Here is an 18070-nt window from a genome sequence, read left to right as displayed (position 1 = left end):
CCGCCTCGCCCTCCCAGTGTGAGTAAATAAATAGTCGTAATTCTCAAAATAACTATATTTATAACCTGGATTCAACAATTTTACGTAACAAAATTAAATACAGTCTTACAAATTTCATGAACGATAAGTACACAGATCAAATGGAGAAATAATTTTGAGCAAAAAGAAAAACAATAATTAACTTATATCACAATCCCCGCCCTCCTGCGCGGACGGCGACCACACGATACATAATAAGCGTTTCGAATGTCAACAAAGTAACAAATTGCATACAATCGTTAAAACATAATTATTAAATAAGGCACTAACTACATTATTTGAATGTTCAATAAACAAAATGCTTTGGAACGAATTCATAGCACAGCAAAATGTACTGGGGGATGTCTGTGTGGGGGTTGGGTCGTCTGTCATCTTGGTAAAATCATCAGTCGCAGAACGATAAATAAATTGGTTCTGAATTATTATGCGGAATTGCGTTTTAATTATCAAATTTCAGCGAATAAAATTCGAAATAACTGAAACTGAACTGAACTAAAAACTGCAAACACAGACAGCTCCGACTTCTTTCTGTAATTACTGCACAAACAGTATTCGCAAAGCTCGTAACATTACAACATGGCGTATATTCGACTAGTGAACAAAATAACTTCATACATGTGATGCGTTACAAGTTCGAGTGATGTTCGAATTGAATTATTCAAATCAACGCTCACAGAGACACGTTTAAATCAAAATATACAACATTAAAACTAAAAACAGTTTACAAATAAGACTTCTCAGGCCGCATTCACTCGACTGATAATCATGTACAGAACCATTTTATACAATTTTCGGTATCTTTACATAGAAAAGAAAGTCTCCGATCCTTTAGCACCAAAAGTCGAATGTATTTTAATTTTCTATCTAACTACACACACGATATCATCATCTTTCATAGTGACTATCTAAACGTAATGGCAACTCTATCAATACATCATTATTGTTAACATCATCGAAATGTTCTCACGGCTTCGGACAAGAGAAGAGCCTCCTAACACAGAACGACTTCATGAGAAACGATTAGTATAATATTGTCAAGATATTTTAAGATTAGTTTACGGCGGACTGGACACCTGCTCGCCCACCAGTTCGGCCCCGGCGAGCCCGTGTGACGTCACTCGTGTATCGGAGATAACTTCCGGCTTCCTAGCCCGACTAGCAGGAACTCTATGCGACTTACTATTAAAATATTCTGATCAAATTATACATCTTTTTCTATTATATAAATAAACACACAGTATAACTAATATAAGTATAATGTCGACAAAATTAACCACTCTCTAGAAATTTTGTACACTTTTAGTTTATCGATACTGATATTTATGAGGAAACAAAAACATATTATCTTTACCAGCTGTGAATATTCTTAACGAAGCTTAATTATTAAGGTCGAGTACGCACGAGTGGTTAATTTCACCTGTAAGTGTATATTTTAAAATATAAATTTACATCGATTTAAGACAATATTGTAACGTAAGTGATATAATAGTTTGTACGCCGTGACATCGTTTAAAAAAATAACTCGAATAAAGTAGGTTAAGGTCTACGTGTGTAAATAATTTAGTATTTTATACTTCAGTTAGCCGTCGATGAAGTGATTCAGCAACTTTCACAGTGAACTTAATTTATAAACGTCGCAAAAGTATATTTTGTACATAACTAGTCCATTGTTTGATAATTTTAGAAATTATGGTGCGAAGAATTGTCTGATATTATACAGGACGTCCGAAAAAAAGTACCCTTTTAAAAAAATATTTTCAGTCCCAGTTCCCAGATATTAGAACTACTTTACATAAAACACTATCCTAAGGTAATATACCTACTTCCATATTTCTACCCTTCTCGAAAAAACATATATTTTTTTATAAATTAGTTTAGCGGACGGGCAAATGAGTCACCTGATGTTAAGTGTTCACGAGACATTAACCATTCCATACATAGCCAATGCGCCGCTGTTCCAACACGTCTCTTGGAACACAGGTGTGGATCTTTGTCCCTCGGGATCTGACAGAGCCTAAATTTCGAAACACCATAGATTCCTTTGCTGCAGCTCCAAGGGAGATGATTATTCGAGTATGAGGTGATGGTGATTTGCCGTTAGATTTCGCCCGGGCGACTACTCTAACGATAACTATCCAATAGTGGGAAATCTTAAAAGTAAACAAATATCCACGAGCAAATGCAGATGCAATCTCTATTCTTCCACCCGACGGGAGCGCTGAAATCAGGCGCAGCGCCAACGCCTTTACGTGGTTTCCGAAACACTGGCAACTTACAAAATTCGGACTTTTTTGGCAAAAATACCCGTTATTATTTATCATCAGCCCGACTTTGGATTTAAACCAAGGTTCTCGGAATCTACAATCCTATAAGCTAGCCACGGAAACGAAAAGTATGCAAAGAAAACCTGCCGTATTCCGAAAGGCGTTAGAATTTAATGTTCGGAAGGAAAATAAACGAAAATTATATATTACCCTACTTCTGGTTCGTAAATAAAGGCTCTAATATTACAAATGGGTACAAAGTTTTTCGATACATCCTGTATAATATATAATAAGTACGTATATTACATATATACATTTAGAATGATCCTGTTCATATAATTACATTTGTGAGTTAAATATCTCTATAAGTACATTGAAAGACAGAAACAAAAACAAGTAATGAAAGAGAGCTGATAGGCGATACAGAATAAGAGATTCAACACCGAGGGCGAGATTGCTATGAAGAGGTAGGAGTGACGCAAAGGATTGCAGAGGCGGGACGAGGCGGGAGGAGGCGAACGACAATTGACAATAAGTGGAAACTAACGACTAATGAGAGAGATATTTCTTTTAAAATAAATAATTGTAATGCATTTATAACTAACGATAAACAAATTTAATTGACGCCAATTCTCTTCATCATAGACTTCGTTAACCCTCACTTACTTCTTGTTCACATTTCCAGCCGCAAAACAACTTTGAAAATCGATTTTTTTTTATCCTACAAATAATGATTTTTTTCTAGTTCGAGTGATGAATAAGAAAGTCAGACAAGTTAGAAGAAATGTGCGAAGGAATAGAGTTAAAAATCGAAGGAATAACAACAGAATATAAATTACTTATTGTTTTAGATCACATGCCAAACCGAATCATAAAACTTGTAAATTTTTATCACCTCTATTAACTTGTGCCCTAGGTTAAGCTCACCGTCCACTAGACGCGATATTTTCTCGCACAGCATTATTAACTATTAAGTGTTTTTAAGTATATAATGAGAGTAATTGCGTCGTCGAGTACTACGGGCGTAGGATTAACATAAACCAATCGATGCAACGCCATTGGCCGCATATCAAACTCGATGACATCTGATAGGACGAGCCGCGAAGACCTTAACTCATCGACATCGATCTGGGGATCATTGGCGTAGCCAGGAGTTTGTGACAGGGGCATGCCCCTAACTGGCTGCGCCAGCGCTGCGTATTGTACTACATCGTATATAAAACTAAAATAACATAAAATTGCGTATTGTCGTCCACATGGGGTTCCCCATAGAATATTGCATTGACAGAGTCTTATGAATGTTTCGCTTCGAATAAATGTATTGATCGCAACAAATGATTTAGTATAAACTACAGAGGTTATCTGTCATTTATTACTTTTCATATAAAGAGTTAAATAAATGCTTATAAAACCAGTTTTCTTTTACCGAATTGAACCAAATCTTCTAAATATTAGTAATATATGTATATATTATATTACTAGAAATGTCAGTGTCACGCAACTCGGTGAGTCACAGCGCCATCTAGCGGAAAGTAACAACAAATCGGGTAAAAAAACCCCTATATATGCCAACTTTCAGGGTGATCGATTTAACTCATTTTTATACCTACAATAAAGGATTCTAAGTATATATTTTTTAAATTGGTTATTAATTATAACAAGTTGTATTTAAACATTTTAGATGAAAAGTAATAAATAATGTTAGAGTTGTCTATGATGCGGGAGCAGTTGACATACCCCCGGCTGGGTGAGAGCCCGTTGGGTAAAAATAATTAATTGATATAGTAAGCGGAAAAAGTATTAATGTTAAATCTAAATGTTATCACTTGTGACAATGAATTTTTTTACCACCATATCGAAATTTCACACTAAACAAAACGGGGTCTGATTACGTGTTCACTTAAATTACCGGGTACGATTATGTTCACTTAAAAAACTGTGTTAACAAAAAATTAATACATACAAAAAATACATCAAAATAATTAACTACTTATAACATTTTGACGAGCTACCACATAGTAAACTATTTCAAATGATTTCACTTAAAAGGGTTTCACGACAAGGACGGACTTGCTTACAGGATATACACAATTACAGAATAAAAACATAAAATAAACATTAACATTGAATAATGAATTATAAATTGTTTTTTTTTAACCTAAGTATTATAACATTCTTTGATTTATAACTTAGGCTTACATATGTGTTTAGAGCAAATATAAAGTCTTAGCTCGTCAAAATAAGTAAATAAGTGTCACATAAAATTAAGATCGTTATATTCTCTAATCCATGCAATTCGCTTTTGTTAGGGAGTCAGAGATCATTCAGGGGTTCAGCGACCCCACATTACATAGCCTAACAGTATCATATGTATGTATTACGTTACTATTTACACCAATACTAAGTACTATTTACAAATTTGATTGTTCATGATTACATTCTTTATGGCAATTATTCCAATAACTTATGACTAAAACGTATCTTGAAATGCATGATGTTCATATAAGCAACTTTAATTTATCACCAATGATTCAAAACAAATTTGATTTGTATTTCCTCCTTGAATGTCCTCGCTAACTTTCCTTCTGTTTGTCGTGTTTATATTTGTAAAGACCTTCTCGTATCGAAATAATGATTCAAGGCAATAATAGTGATCAAAAAATTGATAATAAATGATAATTATTTGCTTTTTTGTCAACAACCTGTAATCACTGCCGAAAGCGACGAGCGGTATCCACAACTCGTTTTCAACAAGAATACTTCAAACATTATATTTATTGAATGTTACATTTGAATTTAAAGATTCAGGCGCAAAATAAATATCTAATTTTAATTTTATCAAAATACTTTTACCGTACGTAATACTGAGGTTTATATTTTTTCTTTTCCATAATTTAATATGACAATGATATCTTCGGGGCGGCGATCGAAGAGAACATCGTCGGCAAAGGTCAACGCACACTTTAGACACTCGTTTCATGTACCAATGTTACACGAACGGAGGCGATCATTCAAATAATATACGAGAATATCGAACGGGACACGGCAGGAGGGATCGAACAGTTCCGCGAAGCCGGATCCCGGTCTCGACGCGTCGGCCTGAAGGAAAAGTAAAAATATAAAAGCAACAAGCCCCTCGGGTCGTCATTTCGTACTAAACACAACTCTCCACAACTCCGTCCGTCACGCGCACGGCACACGCACACACGCGCACGGCACACGCACACACGCGCACTAGTACACGGCGTCGTCCGGGTAGAGCGTGAGCGCGGCGCGGCCTCAGGAGGGCGGCGCGGGCGCGGGCGCGGGCGCGGGAGCGGGCGCGGGCGCGGGCGGCGCGTGCAGCAGCGTCTCGCGGGAGGCGCGCAGGTTGGGCAGCGAGCGCGCCGCGTCCAGCGCCAGCAGCGAGCGGATGTCGGCCTCCAGCGGGTCCACGTCGATGTGGTAGACGGGCGCGGGCGGCGGCAGGCGCGTGTCGGAGGCGCGGCGCGCCAGCGCGGACAGGCGCGGCGGCGGGTTGGCGCGGTACGTCTCGAAGCCGCCGCTCTCGTCCTCCTCGTGGTAGGCGGCGGGCGGCGGCGGCGGCTCGATGTTGGCGACCACCTGCCCGCGCGCGCTGCGCTCGCGCCGCTTGCGCGGCGGCGACCCGTCGATCGGGATCTTCTCCGGCGCGTTCTGTATGAGTAGTATCCTGCGATCCGAATCGTACGATTATTCGATGGGACGCCCGTCGCTGACGTCGCGCCGCACGCCGGGCGTGACTATATACGGATCTGCCGATTATATTATAGTTACGAAAATATTACCACGACGAGAAGGAAATTTGCCCGCGAGGTGTATCTTTATCGAGCGAGTATTTTTTTTACACTCTCGAGTCTCGACCGACGCATCATTCGACAGTAATGATCACGAGGTCGAGAGACAGACCCGTACCTACGCAACATATTGTAAAGTATTTCGCAATTCTCGGTAACCTTATAATTAGCCAAGTACATTTTACCGTAAAGAACACTTTCGAAATTTTGGCACGACGTGTTTTATAAATATCCACTTACTTAATAAATATAAAATGTTCAAGTTTAAAACATTATATATTGTATTGCAATTTTAAACTCGTACAGAGACAAACTGTACGAAAATTAATTTAAATGGTTTGTGTACTGTACACTGTAGCACTGGCTGAATGCAATAAAAAAGGGTTTGGATTGTCTACTGCAAAATTTCTGGTTCGTAAGCACGAGCGTTATCGTGGAGAAACAACTTTTTCGCGGAGTTTTTCTTTAATCGCTTTATGGACTTTTGGAATTCACAAAAGGATACAGTAATTATCAGTAATAAGAAAAGATTTTCCAATGGCTTGGCGGCTTGGCTTGGCTTCCAACCATATTTTAAGAAAAGCTTACTCAGATCCTTATGACTATGACTCTTTGCGACAGCAGTTCATGGTACTGAATGGAGACATCCATTCAGTACCATGAACTGCACCACACGGACGTGTAGGCGCCAGCATGTTGATTCTAGTCCTCCCACGTTGGGTAGGAGGCGGGCCCAAGTGGCAGGAGGGTTGATGAGCTTCGGGCTCAGTTGGACTCTGCAACTCGAAAGAGGCACCGACGTGGTTCATAGGATAAGACAGCCTCCATTTTTGAGATGGAGACCCTAAAACCCATCATTCCAATGCGATGATCCATTCGGCCATCCCGAGAAGGATGGGGGCTCGCAAAAGCCTATCGAAGCCAACGTTCCCCAAAATTGGGCCGAGAACCGACCCCTGTGGAACGCCATATCCTACCCGATGCTGCACAAGTCGCCCGTCACCCCTCCCACCGTACTATATATATATGCCCGTATGCATCCAACAGCCTTCTGAAATAGTGAGAAGTGGCTCTCTTATTATCTCAAAAGGAAGACGTTCACTACGCCCAGTGATATCGCCAGGACCATGTTCCCTCTGCCCCCACCTACATCTGACGACGCGGTGCCCTAAACCAGAAGCTCGGCAGGGCCGCATCGCACACCTCGTTTAGAGCACTGCGCATGCGGGCTACCAGCACTTCGACATTGGCGCCCTCTCACTTCCCACGCCGTGGAATTCCACCATTGCACGATAGCATCCTCCTTGACTTGTTCCTTTATTTAGGCCGAGAGTTCCATCGCCAGCCTGGGAGAAGTGGAATTCTGACGACGAACCACACCCTGACGGAGTGTACCACGTGGAGCCCCAGAGGCAGTCATTGAAGACGATAGTCAAAGGAAATCTCTCGCCGTGGAACGTGATCGTCAGCCTTGATCGGCAGTGAGAAACGCTGGGTGCTTAAACACACTTCACACAGAAGCAGCTTGTTTTCCTGACCAGATAATTCTCAGAAGCGGCCCTCGATTTGGAGTTAGCCATGTTTACACTGCAGTACAGCGGATAGCACGTAAATCAGGCTTTTCGCAAAACTATCTTTAGTAGTGCTAAATCACTGTGCCATCAGATTAAGAGAGGAATAGAGAGTACACTTAAATGTGTGTGCACATACAAAAGTTCTATAATATCTCCTGCACACTTTTAAAAAACAAAGAATTGTGTGCTGTCGCACACAATATCGGAACTGTTTTCAGGATTGGTTTGGATACGGATAAACTATATCCGTCAGCTGGGAGCTGACGTGACTATTCAGAACATAGATTTGTATGTTGAATGAAAGCACAAGATTTCGAGTTTCATTTTTAAATTTGAAAAATATTATGAACGTATATATGGCGTAATGGTCAAGACGATTTATTGTTTATTGCTTAGACTTGTGATCTAAAATTCGGTATCTTGTACTATTTTCGCAACATTCTTCGACAGAAATCTACTTTTATCGGGCGGCCAAACCCGCCATTACTTAAGTACTTACTCAGAAAGATAATTACTCATTAGTCAAGGTAGACATTTATTTCAAGATCTTCCGTATATTATTTCAGTGGCAAAAAGAATAAAATATAAATACAATAATCTTAAATGTTAAGAGAGTGTTTAACGTTCAAAGCCTTGGACTTGTTTTTACACGTAAATGATGTCATGACTCACTGAATACACTTGAAGTGAACACGTCGCTGGGCCTGCAGTCCGCGTGTTTACGCAATCATTTCACTACTTATAAATAAACAATATTTACATTGTTATTATTCAATACTTCCGTTTAGCATTCACTCACATTACGACTGTATAGGGAATGAATATCATGATCGACATGATTCGGAAAGACTTCGGAACCCTTCGTCACTTTTGCTCCATGTCGACTGTATATTTTTTTAAAGTATTAATTTATTTCGCATTATACCTGCAAACTCAAGAAAGCGACCCCATTTCAACTAATGAGCAGTAACTAAAGATTAAGGGAGTTTTGGTGAGCTCCATCCATTGTAATCGCTCAAATTTCACAAGGAGGATTGGCGTCATGTAGACGACCATATTCAAAAGGCAGTCACGCAGTGTCATAAAATGATAATAGAAAAAAATGGACACCACAATGTGTCCCCATAAAGAGGAAAAGGGCAAACGAAGGATGGCGGCGAATGTAGATTAGTTTGTCGTGCATTGTATTCGCTTTGTTTACAAACATCGCATCGCTAATACGTCGGACTTATACTATTTACAGGCCTATATTACATCCAAATAAAAAGTAAGATTAAAAACTCTGCTCGTATGTAGGTTTATTATTTTTGAGCTCTAAATATTTCATTACGAATGTATCTAGACACCATTAGGTGACCCATTTGAACGACCTTCTTATTACAACGATATATAAATGAAATGCATAAATTTCAAGGTGTCGCAAACTTCGAGAAATGTATTACACCAAGTACCGTACATGTAACCATTTATTCATTTTACCTGTTGTGAGCTCTCCAGCGGTTGCACAGATGTAAGTATTGGCGGCACTGTATGTACATGAACACCGCCCCGCCCGTGAAGCCGACCGCCACCACCACGAGCTTCGTCCAGAACGGCCACGCTGCAACAACAGCCCACCATCAACATCCGTTACGATAACATCTCATTTTAACAAGATAAAAAAGCAAGGGCATGCAAGCAAGCGAATGCTATCAGAACACATGTAGAAAAACTTTGTTTATAGATCCAAAATGTAGGAGGTCGTTACCGATGAGGCCGCGGTTGACCTCCTCCACGGCGCGCTCGATGAGCACGAACAGCGACCACATGACGCACAGCGCCGCCACGCAGTGGAACAGCACCGCGCAGCACAGCCGCCGCCGCTCCACGCCGGACATCTCCAGCAGCCGCCACTGCGGAGCGCATACCGCACTTTTAGTTATTCTCTTTCCTATCCTTTATCACTCCTTTCCTATTGTAATGAGTTAATCTTATCGCCCTCGTATAGGTACACCGCTAGAAATTGTTACCTTGGGCTGCTAGATTGATATAAGAGAATGGTTTTTATGCATATGAAATATAAATCTGTGATTATATTTATACTTATAATACTATACGTATGATCATATGACCATAAATTTTTTATTATCTTGCTATCTTGCATCGATGCCTGAAATCAATAGATGTGAATGATGTCACATAGATAGTAAAGAATACAAAAACTGGCATTTTTTGTTCCTCATTGTTTGATTGTGATTGAGATTAGTGATGTACATAGCAAACAAGGACTGGTCACGAAATATGTCTATGAATAATTAAACATTAATATAAGTACCTCACTAAATGGTTTTATTTTTGTATGCATAATAAAATTGAATTTGCATAGTTCACATGATCTTGTTTCAGACGCCGTGAGCCACTGTTGGAGACAACTCTGATGAACATACTTTAAGCTTCCTATAAAAGAAACAAACACTTTAGGTACATAATCAGACATTGGAAAATAAGTTTAATATTTTTTTTAATTATATATTTTAAATAAAAATGTACAAAAGCAAGATCACGGGGTATGTGATTGATTTTTTTTTATGTAGATCTATGATATATTGATACTTCACTGTCAACATAATACCTACAGTAATATGAAATGTATATTTTCAAATAAGGTTTTTATTAAATTCACGAAAACAAAATATAGCAAGGAAAATATTTAATAAATTCCTATAGTCATACATAAATTCTTATTAACAGCTGAGATCAAAATTGAATGAACTTAGATTAAGTAATGTGTGGAAAATTTAGAATTTGTTCCAGCAATATTACTTAAGAGTTTTACATGCAACATTATCATTACATGCAAAACATTGAACATTACTACTAATTCCGGAGAACTATTTTAATTACTATTATTACAACTAATTGTTGTGTAAACAAAAATCAGCTGTTTGTAAAAAAAAAAATTATATTGAATGATGTTTAGCTAACTGCAGTTGTTAGTAGTTTCATTCCAGTTTAATCTCATTTAACAAATATTATCTTGACCGAAATCTTTGAACAGGTTTTTATACACACACAGTTGTAGTAATAAATTATTCATAGTTTACGTACCAGAACAATAACAAGGTGCGAGCAGAGGATTGTGAACTTCACTTTCGCAATGGCAAATACGACAAATATCTCCACTAGAATTGCTGCAGGAAGTTTGGCTGCTACCAGACCCTGCGCGAACAGTCTCTCTGCCACATCCCCCGCCCCATTCCCAGCTTTCGATATCAGACGAATTTTTCACATTTATTTGCTGCACCGGCATTATGACACTAAAAAGTCAATGAAGATCCCGTAGCATGATAATCCTTATTTATAGATATTGTAATTAACAGCAGCCGAATATTCGTCATTCGACAAAGCGAATAAACGTTAAAACATTTCACTCTCACATATCGACTAGATTCAAACTGTAATGTACAACTTAAAAATATACTACTAGAAGGACAATTCATCAAGAGCCTTGCATTAAAACTACATTTATTATTTTTTTACACTCGATAATAAAATTAAAAGACAAAAACATCAATAGCTGCTTAAAATGATAGGATTGAAGAAATAGATTATTAAAATAAAAATTACAGCACAGACTATACCATGAAGGTATTTATTAATCGATAAAAATAGTTACGAGTTTTATTTTATTTAATTTAGATTTTCATTGATGTCTATCGAAGCTTTAAAATAATTTTAATTAGCATATCAATGCATGAGGCTTAAGGAAAAAGAAGATGTACATAAAAATAATGGTATCGACCATTATTTTTATGTACATCTTCTGAACCGCAAAAAAAACATTTTTGCTAAATTTACGAATTTAGTAAATTAATAATATTTTTAATAGCGGTTTTAGATATTTTACTAATCTAGTCAGAAGAAAAAAAATTTCTATCAAAGAAAATATGCTTTTTATGCAAATGCTTTTAGAGAACAACTAAATACTGAAAGTAATTGTATTTTATTTGCGAAAATATAGCTTTACAAAGCAAAATATATATTATATTCAGTCAGATTTTTGATCAATTAAAATTATGATTTAAATTTTAATAACAAAACATAATGTTCATTTATGTACAAATATTATGTTTATTGTGTTCGTGAACAAATACTTTATTTATTTGAACAAAACATAAATTATTCATAAATCTATTTGATTACAGTATAACGCTTATCTTCAATATCGATATACGAATCGAATTATACTTTCGACTTAAGAAAAATATTATTTTAGTGTAGTAACACTTTCCAACACTAATTTTATTATTTTAGTCTTTCTTTCTATCTGTAGGCTTTTGGAGTTTCGTAGCCGTTCGGCGTGCATTGGTAGAGCGCCGGTAAAGTTTTTCGGTTAAAATATAAAAATGAGTGTTTCACCTGAAATAAAGGCCGAGGCCTTTTCATTAGTCCATCAATTCCTTGTAACTATCGATAAATCGCTTGCTGACAAATTTGCAACCAAGACTAAAGCGGTAAGTACCATGCAGTTTTTAACCACGTGTGTCGTGGATCACCACACGTGTTCTTTTATTTTATATTATAATATACTCGTAAATCCCTTGTTTTCTATTTCCTTTTACTTTTTATTATTTAAACCTGTAATTATTATTAATTTCGGAGGAATAATATCGTTTATTCATTATTTTTGAAGCAATTGTACATTTTCGTATAGTGTATACCAGACATCCCGTTTGGGCCTTTTCTGGCGGGATGTACTGGTTTTTAACCTGAAAGTAAATCACGTGCCCAACATGTACAGTCCTGCTTATACTGTAAATTAAACACTGCATGAGCATGACAGGAATTGGCGGTGGATAATTTCCGTGTGGTTCGGCTGAGTAGATTGGAGCCATAACAATTAAAACCCTGGGGTGTCCTAATAATATTTTTGTAACACGCAAATAATGAAGCACGCAAGAGCTACAGTGAATACTTTCTAGATGATTATTCTCCTCATGATTTGTACTTCGATACTGACTGACTAACATTTTCGAGAATAATATAATTTCTAAAATTGCATATCTAATAAAATATTTTATTAAATACATTTAATTATGTATTAAGTGCTTGATCAATGCAGGTCTGTGTTTCATTGTAGAGAACTTGAAATGCCTGCCAAGCATGTATAAGATTACAGATATCTATAACATGTTATTACTCGCTCCACATTACTTTATGCAAAGTTTTATATATGATGTGCATTGAGAGTAGGGTTTGTAGGGTTATGTGCAGAGACAATTTGCTGGGCATTGTCAATATTCAATGTTAATTGTTAAATACCCAATAGTTATGTATATGTTATACAATATACTTTAATGTAGTTGTGTTTTGGTTGAAGTGTGCGAGTTTCTATCCTATATCAACAATTTGATATAGAAAAGATGAGACTGTAAAAGTACTGCCAGTATAGCATAGATAAATAATTTTATATCATAGCTTTTAAGAAATGGTCTGATACAAAAAAGGCCTTCATTCCAATGAAAATGATGTTCTTGGTGAACCCTATGGTCTATTTAGTTAGTCGCTAATTAGTTAATCAATAGTTGGTTGCTTGCTTTATCTATTGACAAAAATTATAATTATAAAACAAAACTTAAGAGCAATTTAATAATAAAAAAATATTCATCATGATACATCTATAATGTTATTTATAAAATGATTTTATTCTTTTCAGAAACCACGAGCCAAGAACCTACCTTCCCTTACAGATATTATTTTATCTCTCAAAAAGGGACAGAGTAAACCAACGCAAAAGAAACAAGCAGACAGGTATGTACATGAAATGAAAATGTTATATTAAATTTTTAAAATATTTACAGAGCATGTAAGAGTAGTTTTTGTACAATACTTAAAGCTTCTATTTTCTTTGTTAGTTCTGATGATTCCAGTGAAGAAGAGAAACCTAAAAAGCCTACATCTTTAAATAATTCAAACGGTCCTGTCCAAACAAAGAAGCAGGAGTCTTCAGATAGTTCTGAAGACGAAAAACCACCTGCAAAGGTAAATTATTATACCTAAATTATTTTATATTTAATTATAGTTACTTTTAAATGATGAAACATTGTATTTGATTCCCTGTGATATTATAATATTATTCGTCACTACCTCTGATTTAACTTAACTTTTTTATAAAAATAAAATATCATAGAAACATATTTAATAAAGCTGTCTTGCAGGTTAATTCAATAGCAAATCAAAAACAAGTTAAAAAGAAAGACGAGTCATCAGATAGTGAAAGTAGTGAAGATAATGCTACTTCAAAACCCAAAAAGCAGCCTGTCAAACCACAAGTTGTTAATGCTGCCAAAACCGTTAAGAAAAATGAATCTTCAGACAGTTCAGACAGTAGTGAGGATGAAAAGTCAAAAGCACCAAAGACAGTTACAAAACCGGCTGCACCTGCAACAAAAGCCACACCTCAAAAACCTGTAACTAAAAAGCCAGAAACCAGTGACAGTGAAGATAGTAGTGATGATGATAAAACTAAAAAAACAGTTCAAAAACCTGTAGTGGCAGCAAAGACTCCTAATAAAGCTACCCCTGTTAAGAAGCAACAATCATCCTCTGATGACAGTGATAGCAGTGATGATGAAAAAACTAAGGTAAATTCCACTAAACCTACACCAGTCAAAGTCAACCAAACTAAACCTCCAGTAACTAAACCAATACAGCAGGCCAAAAGACAGGACTTGTCTTCTGATAGTGACGACAGTAGTGACGATGAACCAAAGAAAGTCACAAAACCAGCTGCCAAACAACCAGTTGCACCTGCTAAAGCCAAACCTAAAGGCAAGGCTGAATCTTCAGATGACAGTGATGATTCAGAAGATGAAAAGCCAAAAACTCTTCAAAAACCGGCTACAAAAGCTGCAGTTACACCTGCAAAGGTTGCTGTTAAGGTTCCTATTGTTAAAAAGCAAGAATCATCATCCGATGAAGACAGTAGTGATGATGACAAGCCTAAGTCAGTAGGTATCCATAAACCTCCAACACCTGCTGCTAAACCATTGAATAATATTAACAAGAAACCTGAATCATCATCATCAGATGACAGTGATGATAGCAAGAGTGCCAAAAAAACAGCACCATCTAAAGTCACTAAACCAGCTGTAAAAGCAACACCCACATCTAAAAAGGAATCATCTTCTGATGAAGACAGTGATGATGAACCACCAAAGCAAACAAAAAATACACCTAAATCTCAACCAGCAGCTAAAGCTGCTATAAAGAAAAAGTCATCGTCAGAAGATAGTGATGATAGCAGCGAAGACGAAAAACCTAAAGTAACTGCAAAACCTACAAAACCCGTAGCCAACAATACTAAAAATACAAAGAAATCCTCATCTGAAGATAGTGAAGATAGCAGTGATGATGAAGCTAAACCTGTTAATAAGACCCCATCAAAAATCACTAAGTCTCAACCAACAACTCCTAAGGGTAAAGCTAAAGAGTCATCAGATGACAGCAGTGATGATGAACCTAAACAAAAAGTCAAGAAACCCGCCGCGGAGGATGACAGTGATGACAGTGATGATGAACCTCCAGCTAAAGTACAAAAAAAGGAATCAAAACAGGTAACCATGTCACATATTTGGTTATCTTTAATGTCATATTGCACAGGTCAATGTCAAGTTTGAATTCTTAATAATTGAGTATATTACTACTACACAAAAACAGCCTGTAAAATTGTAAGTAAAGTAGAGGCACACTGCAATTGTACATACATAAGGCAGAATTTTAAATGATGTATGCCAAATTCTTTACAATATGTGTACAACAACAACATTACATAGAAAATCTGCTTCTAGTCTAGATCTCTAAAATAATATAAAATCTATTTAAAATATAACCAACACAAATTAGTCTTTCAAATTTAAACAGAAGAAACAAATGGGAAGACTACACTCCAGGATAGAACATATGATTTTTTAAATCAGTGCATAAATAATAAAGTTCTGATAAGAATATTAAAAAAATACAACACATTTGATAAATATATTTTTTTAAGTATTTAAATACTCTTAAAATACACATTTCAAAAAGGCTCAAAATGAATTAAATAGTTTTTTAAGAAAGAACTATTATAATAATGTAGATGAGAATTTCTTTGTAGGTTACCATAGTAAATTCACAAACTAATTTTAGAAAATCATGATATTTTGATTACATTCATAAAAAACACTCCATTATAAATAATAAAATATTTAATTTGCAGCAAAACGAAACTGGTAAGAAAAGAAAATTCTCTGGAGGTGAGGACCCAACTCCAGCCAAAAAGCCATACAGCAATTTTGTAAAGGTATGAATGAATCAATTGTTTATTTTTTATTTTTCATATACGAAATTTGTACGTACTCTTTTTGTGACTGTGTCTATCAATTTTATGCAATGATTATAATCGAAACATTAAGCATAGCAACCTTTTTATTTATTAATTTGTTTGTTCAATTGTATTATTTATTTTAGGGAACAAATGTGTCCTCCACACCCAGTGACAAAGATAATAAAACAAATAATAAACCCTTCAGGAGAGTCTTATCAGAAAATGTTGAAGTGGATCCTAGACTTAAGGACAATTCATTCGAAGCTAAGGTAAATGCCCTGAAATTTAAAAAGCCAAGGCAACTCTATGTAAAAACCATTGTCCGACACCAATCAAGTAATCTTCTATGGCTTAATATTTCGGGCATTTACTTTTACGTCGTTTGGTAATTACGTAGGGTTGTCTTGGTGTTTTAAAATTTTTATATCTACCAGGAGGGTGAAAACGGAGAAAATGAAGATGGTGACGATGAAAACAATCAATCTGGTGGTTGGCAAGATCGTGGGCGCGGAGGTTTCAACCGAGGAGGTTTCCGCGGTCGCGGGGGCTTTAATGATCGCGGCGGGCGGGGAGGATTTAGGGGTCGCGGTGGATTCAATGATAGAGGGGGCCGGGGTGGAAGAGGAGGCAGAGGAGGCTTCGATAGAGGAGGTCGGGGTGGATTTGACAGAGGAGGGCGGGGCGGATTTGACAGGGGTGGTCGTGGTGGTGATAGGGGCGGAAGGGGCAATAGAGGTGGACGAGGAGACCGCCACTCGTGGGGCGGCGATAGGGGAGGATTCCAAAAGGGAGGGTTTAACGATAGAAAAAGTTTTGATGGAGGAGATAATAACTCCCAAAATAAAAAAATAGTATTTGATTAAATAGGTGAGACTTGCTAATAATTGTCTAAATGCATGTTTATCATTCCTGATTTGTAGAATAAAGTGAAATATTATTATAATTAGAGATGGTTTTATGACAAGTTTATTTTAGTTATGGTATATTGACAACATTTCGTACTGAACGCGCTACCTATTTTTCAAACAGAAAGGAGCTCGAGGATCGTGGGGTGAGCGAGCCAATGAAGATTTGAAACGCACGCGCGGCAAATCTTTCAAACATGAGAAAACTAAGAAAAAGCGAGGCGCATACCGTGGCGGTGCCATCGACACGAGCGTCCATTCCATCAAATTTGAAGATTGATGTTAACTGACTCTAGTTTTTTTTTCTATTATTTAAAAATATTCCATATGACCAAACAAGTGAAACTTAAAATACTTATCCCATGTGATCAAAGATGAAATAACGATAGTCAATTCGTTAAAACGTTACGGTCATGTTTATGCAGTAAGAATTTCATAGCTAGTGCTAATAGTGTTTAATGTTCGTAAGTCATTAATTGGTAGGGAATATTTTGACTATTATTTTAATTGTAGTTAATCTTTCTATGTCTATTTAAGTGTTAAATCTATTGCGACTTTTTTCAATCATAACTGACATTATCATACAGTTGAAGTATTAAACTTTTGTCTATGGTATGGGTGAAATGCCTTACTAATTCTTATATAGCGCTATACAATACTGTATACAATTATAACATTCTTAATAAATTCAGCATTCTATTAATTTTAATAAAATAGTTTCGGTTTTAATAGGCAATGTTGACATTTACAAGCAAAGTGTAAATAAGTTTAAAATAAAATGCAGTTATTGCAAAAATAAACTACGTTATTTTGTACATAAGCTTAATGTTACTATAAGTAAGTAAAAATATAGGTATTTGTTTATTTTATATAAGTGAATGATATTTTAGTTGAAGTAAGACCGCCTTTAAAATACGACAGAATGTGTTTTAAAATAAATTGATTTGTCTATTTTCTTTTTTGTAATTTAAAAAACCCATAAACACTTCATCAAAATTGCGCTGGAAAAAATTACTACACAATGAGCCCTTTTAGAGAGGGGGACAGGGTGGCGGAGGTGGATGCTATCACTTCCAGAATTATACCCTTTACAAGTTACCTTAATATTTTTGACAGATTTATTTTTTTC

General features: G+C 36.5%; 2 protein-coding genes across 3 annotated transcripts; one reads left to right on the top strand and one right to left on the bottom strand.

The window, feature by feature from the left end:
• Window positions 1-46: 46 nt before the first annotated feature.
• Window positions 47-11254, bottom strand: LOC125064438 (E3 ubiquitin-protein ligase MARCHF8). Its single transcript, XM_047671456.1, has 5 exons — window positions 10780-11254; window positions 10007-10128; window positions 9440-9584; window positions 9172-9292; window positions 47-5994 (listed from the first exon to the last, which is right to left on the bottom strand). The coding sequence occupies exons 1-5, from the start codon at window positions 10979-10981 to the stop codon at window positions 5583-5585; spliced, it is 1002 nt and encodes a 333-aa protein (XP_047527412.1). The 5' UTR covers window positions 10982-11254; the 3' UTR covers window positions 47-5582.
• A 727-nt stretch (window positions 11255-11981) lies between these two features.
• Window positions 11982-17893, top strand: LOC125064142 (nucleolar protein dao-5-like). 2 transcript variants are annotated; one of them, XM_047670973.1, is made up of 7 exons: window positions 11982-12185; window positions 13388-13482; window positions 13587-13713; window positions 13890-15287; window positions 15929-16012; window positions 16180-16305; window positions 17066-17893. In XM_047670973.1, the coding sequence occupies exons 1-7, from the start codon at window positions 12078-12080 to the stop codon at window positions 17219-17221; spliced, it is 2094 nt and encodes a 697-aa protein (XP_047526929.1). In that variant the 5' UTR covers window positions 11982-12077; the 3' UTR covers window positions 17222-17893. The 2 variants fall into 2 exon arrangements, with proteins under 2 accessions (XP_047526929.1, XP_047526928.1); XM_047670972.1 differs by lacking the exon at window positions 16180-16305 and adding an exon at window positions 16471-16903 and having other exon boundaries at window positions 17066-17204.
• The last annotated feature ends 177 nt before the right edge of the window (window positions 17894-18070 follow it).

The sequence above is a fragment of the Vanessa atalanta genome, chromosome 5, assembly GCF_905147765.1.
Source record: "Vanessa atalanta chromosome 5, ilVanAtal1.2, whole genome shotgun sequence".
Lineage (NCBI taxonomy): Eukaryota > Metazoa > Arthropoda > Insecta > Lepidoptera > Nymphalidae > Vanessa > Vanessa atalanta.
The sequence above is the reverse complement of the archived record's forward strand: the minus strand, read 5'-3'. Positions and strand labels throughout refer to the sequence as shown.

Bases quoted from the DNA above. Each gene is read 5' to 3' on its own strand.
- LOC125064438 (XM_047671456.1), bottom strand. From the start codon at position 10,981: ATGCCGGTGCAGCAAATAAATGTGAAAAATTCGTCTGATATCGAAAGC. The intron at 9,585-10,006 runs GTACTTATATTA...TGCGCTCCGCAG, and splicing joins AAATAAAACCATTTAGTGAG to TGGCGGCTGCTGGAGATGTC. The intron at 9,293-9,439 runs GTAACGACCTCC...CTGTTGTTGCAG, and splicing joins GGTCAACCGCGGCCTCATCG to CGTGGCCGTTCTGGACGAAG.
- LOC125064142 (XM_047670972.1), top strand. From the start codon at position 12,078: ATGAGTGTTTCACCTGAAATAAAGGCCGAGGCCTTTTCATTAGTCCAT. The intron at 12,186-13,387 runs GTAAGTACCATG...TATTCTTTTCAG, and splicing joins TTGCAACCAAGACTAAAGCG to AAACCACGAGCCAAGAACCT. The intron at 16,013-16,470 runs GTATGAATGAAT...TATATCTACCAG, and splicing joins CATACAGCAATTTTGTAAAG to GAGGGTGAAAACGGAGAAAA.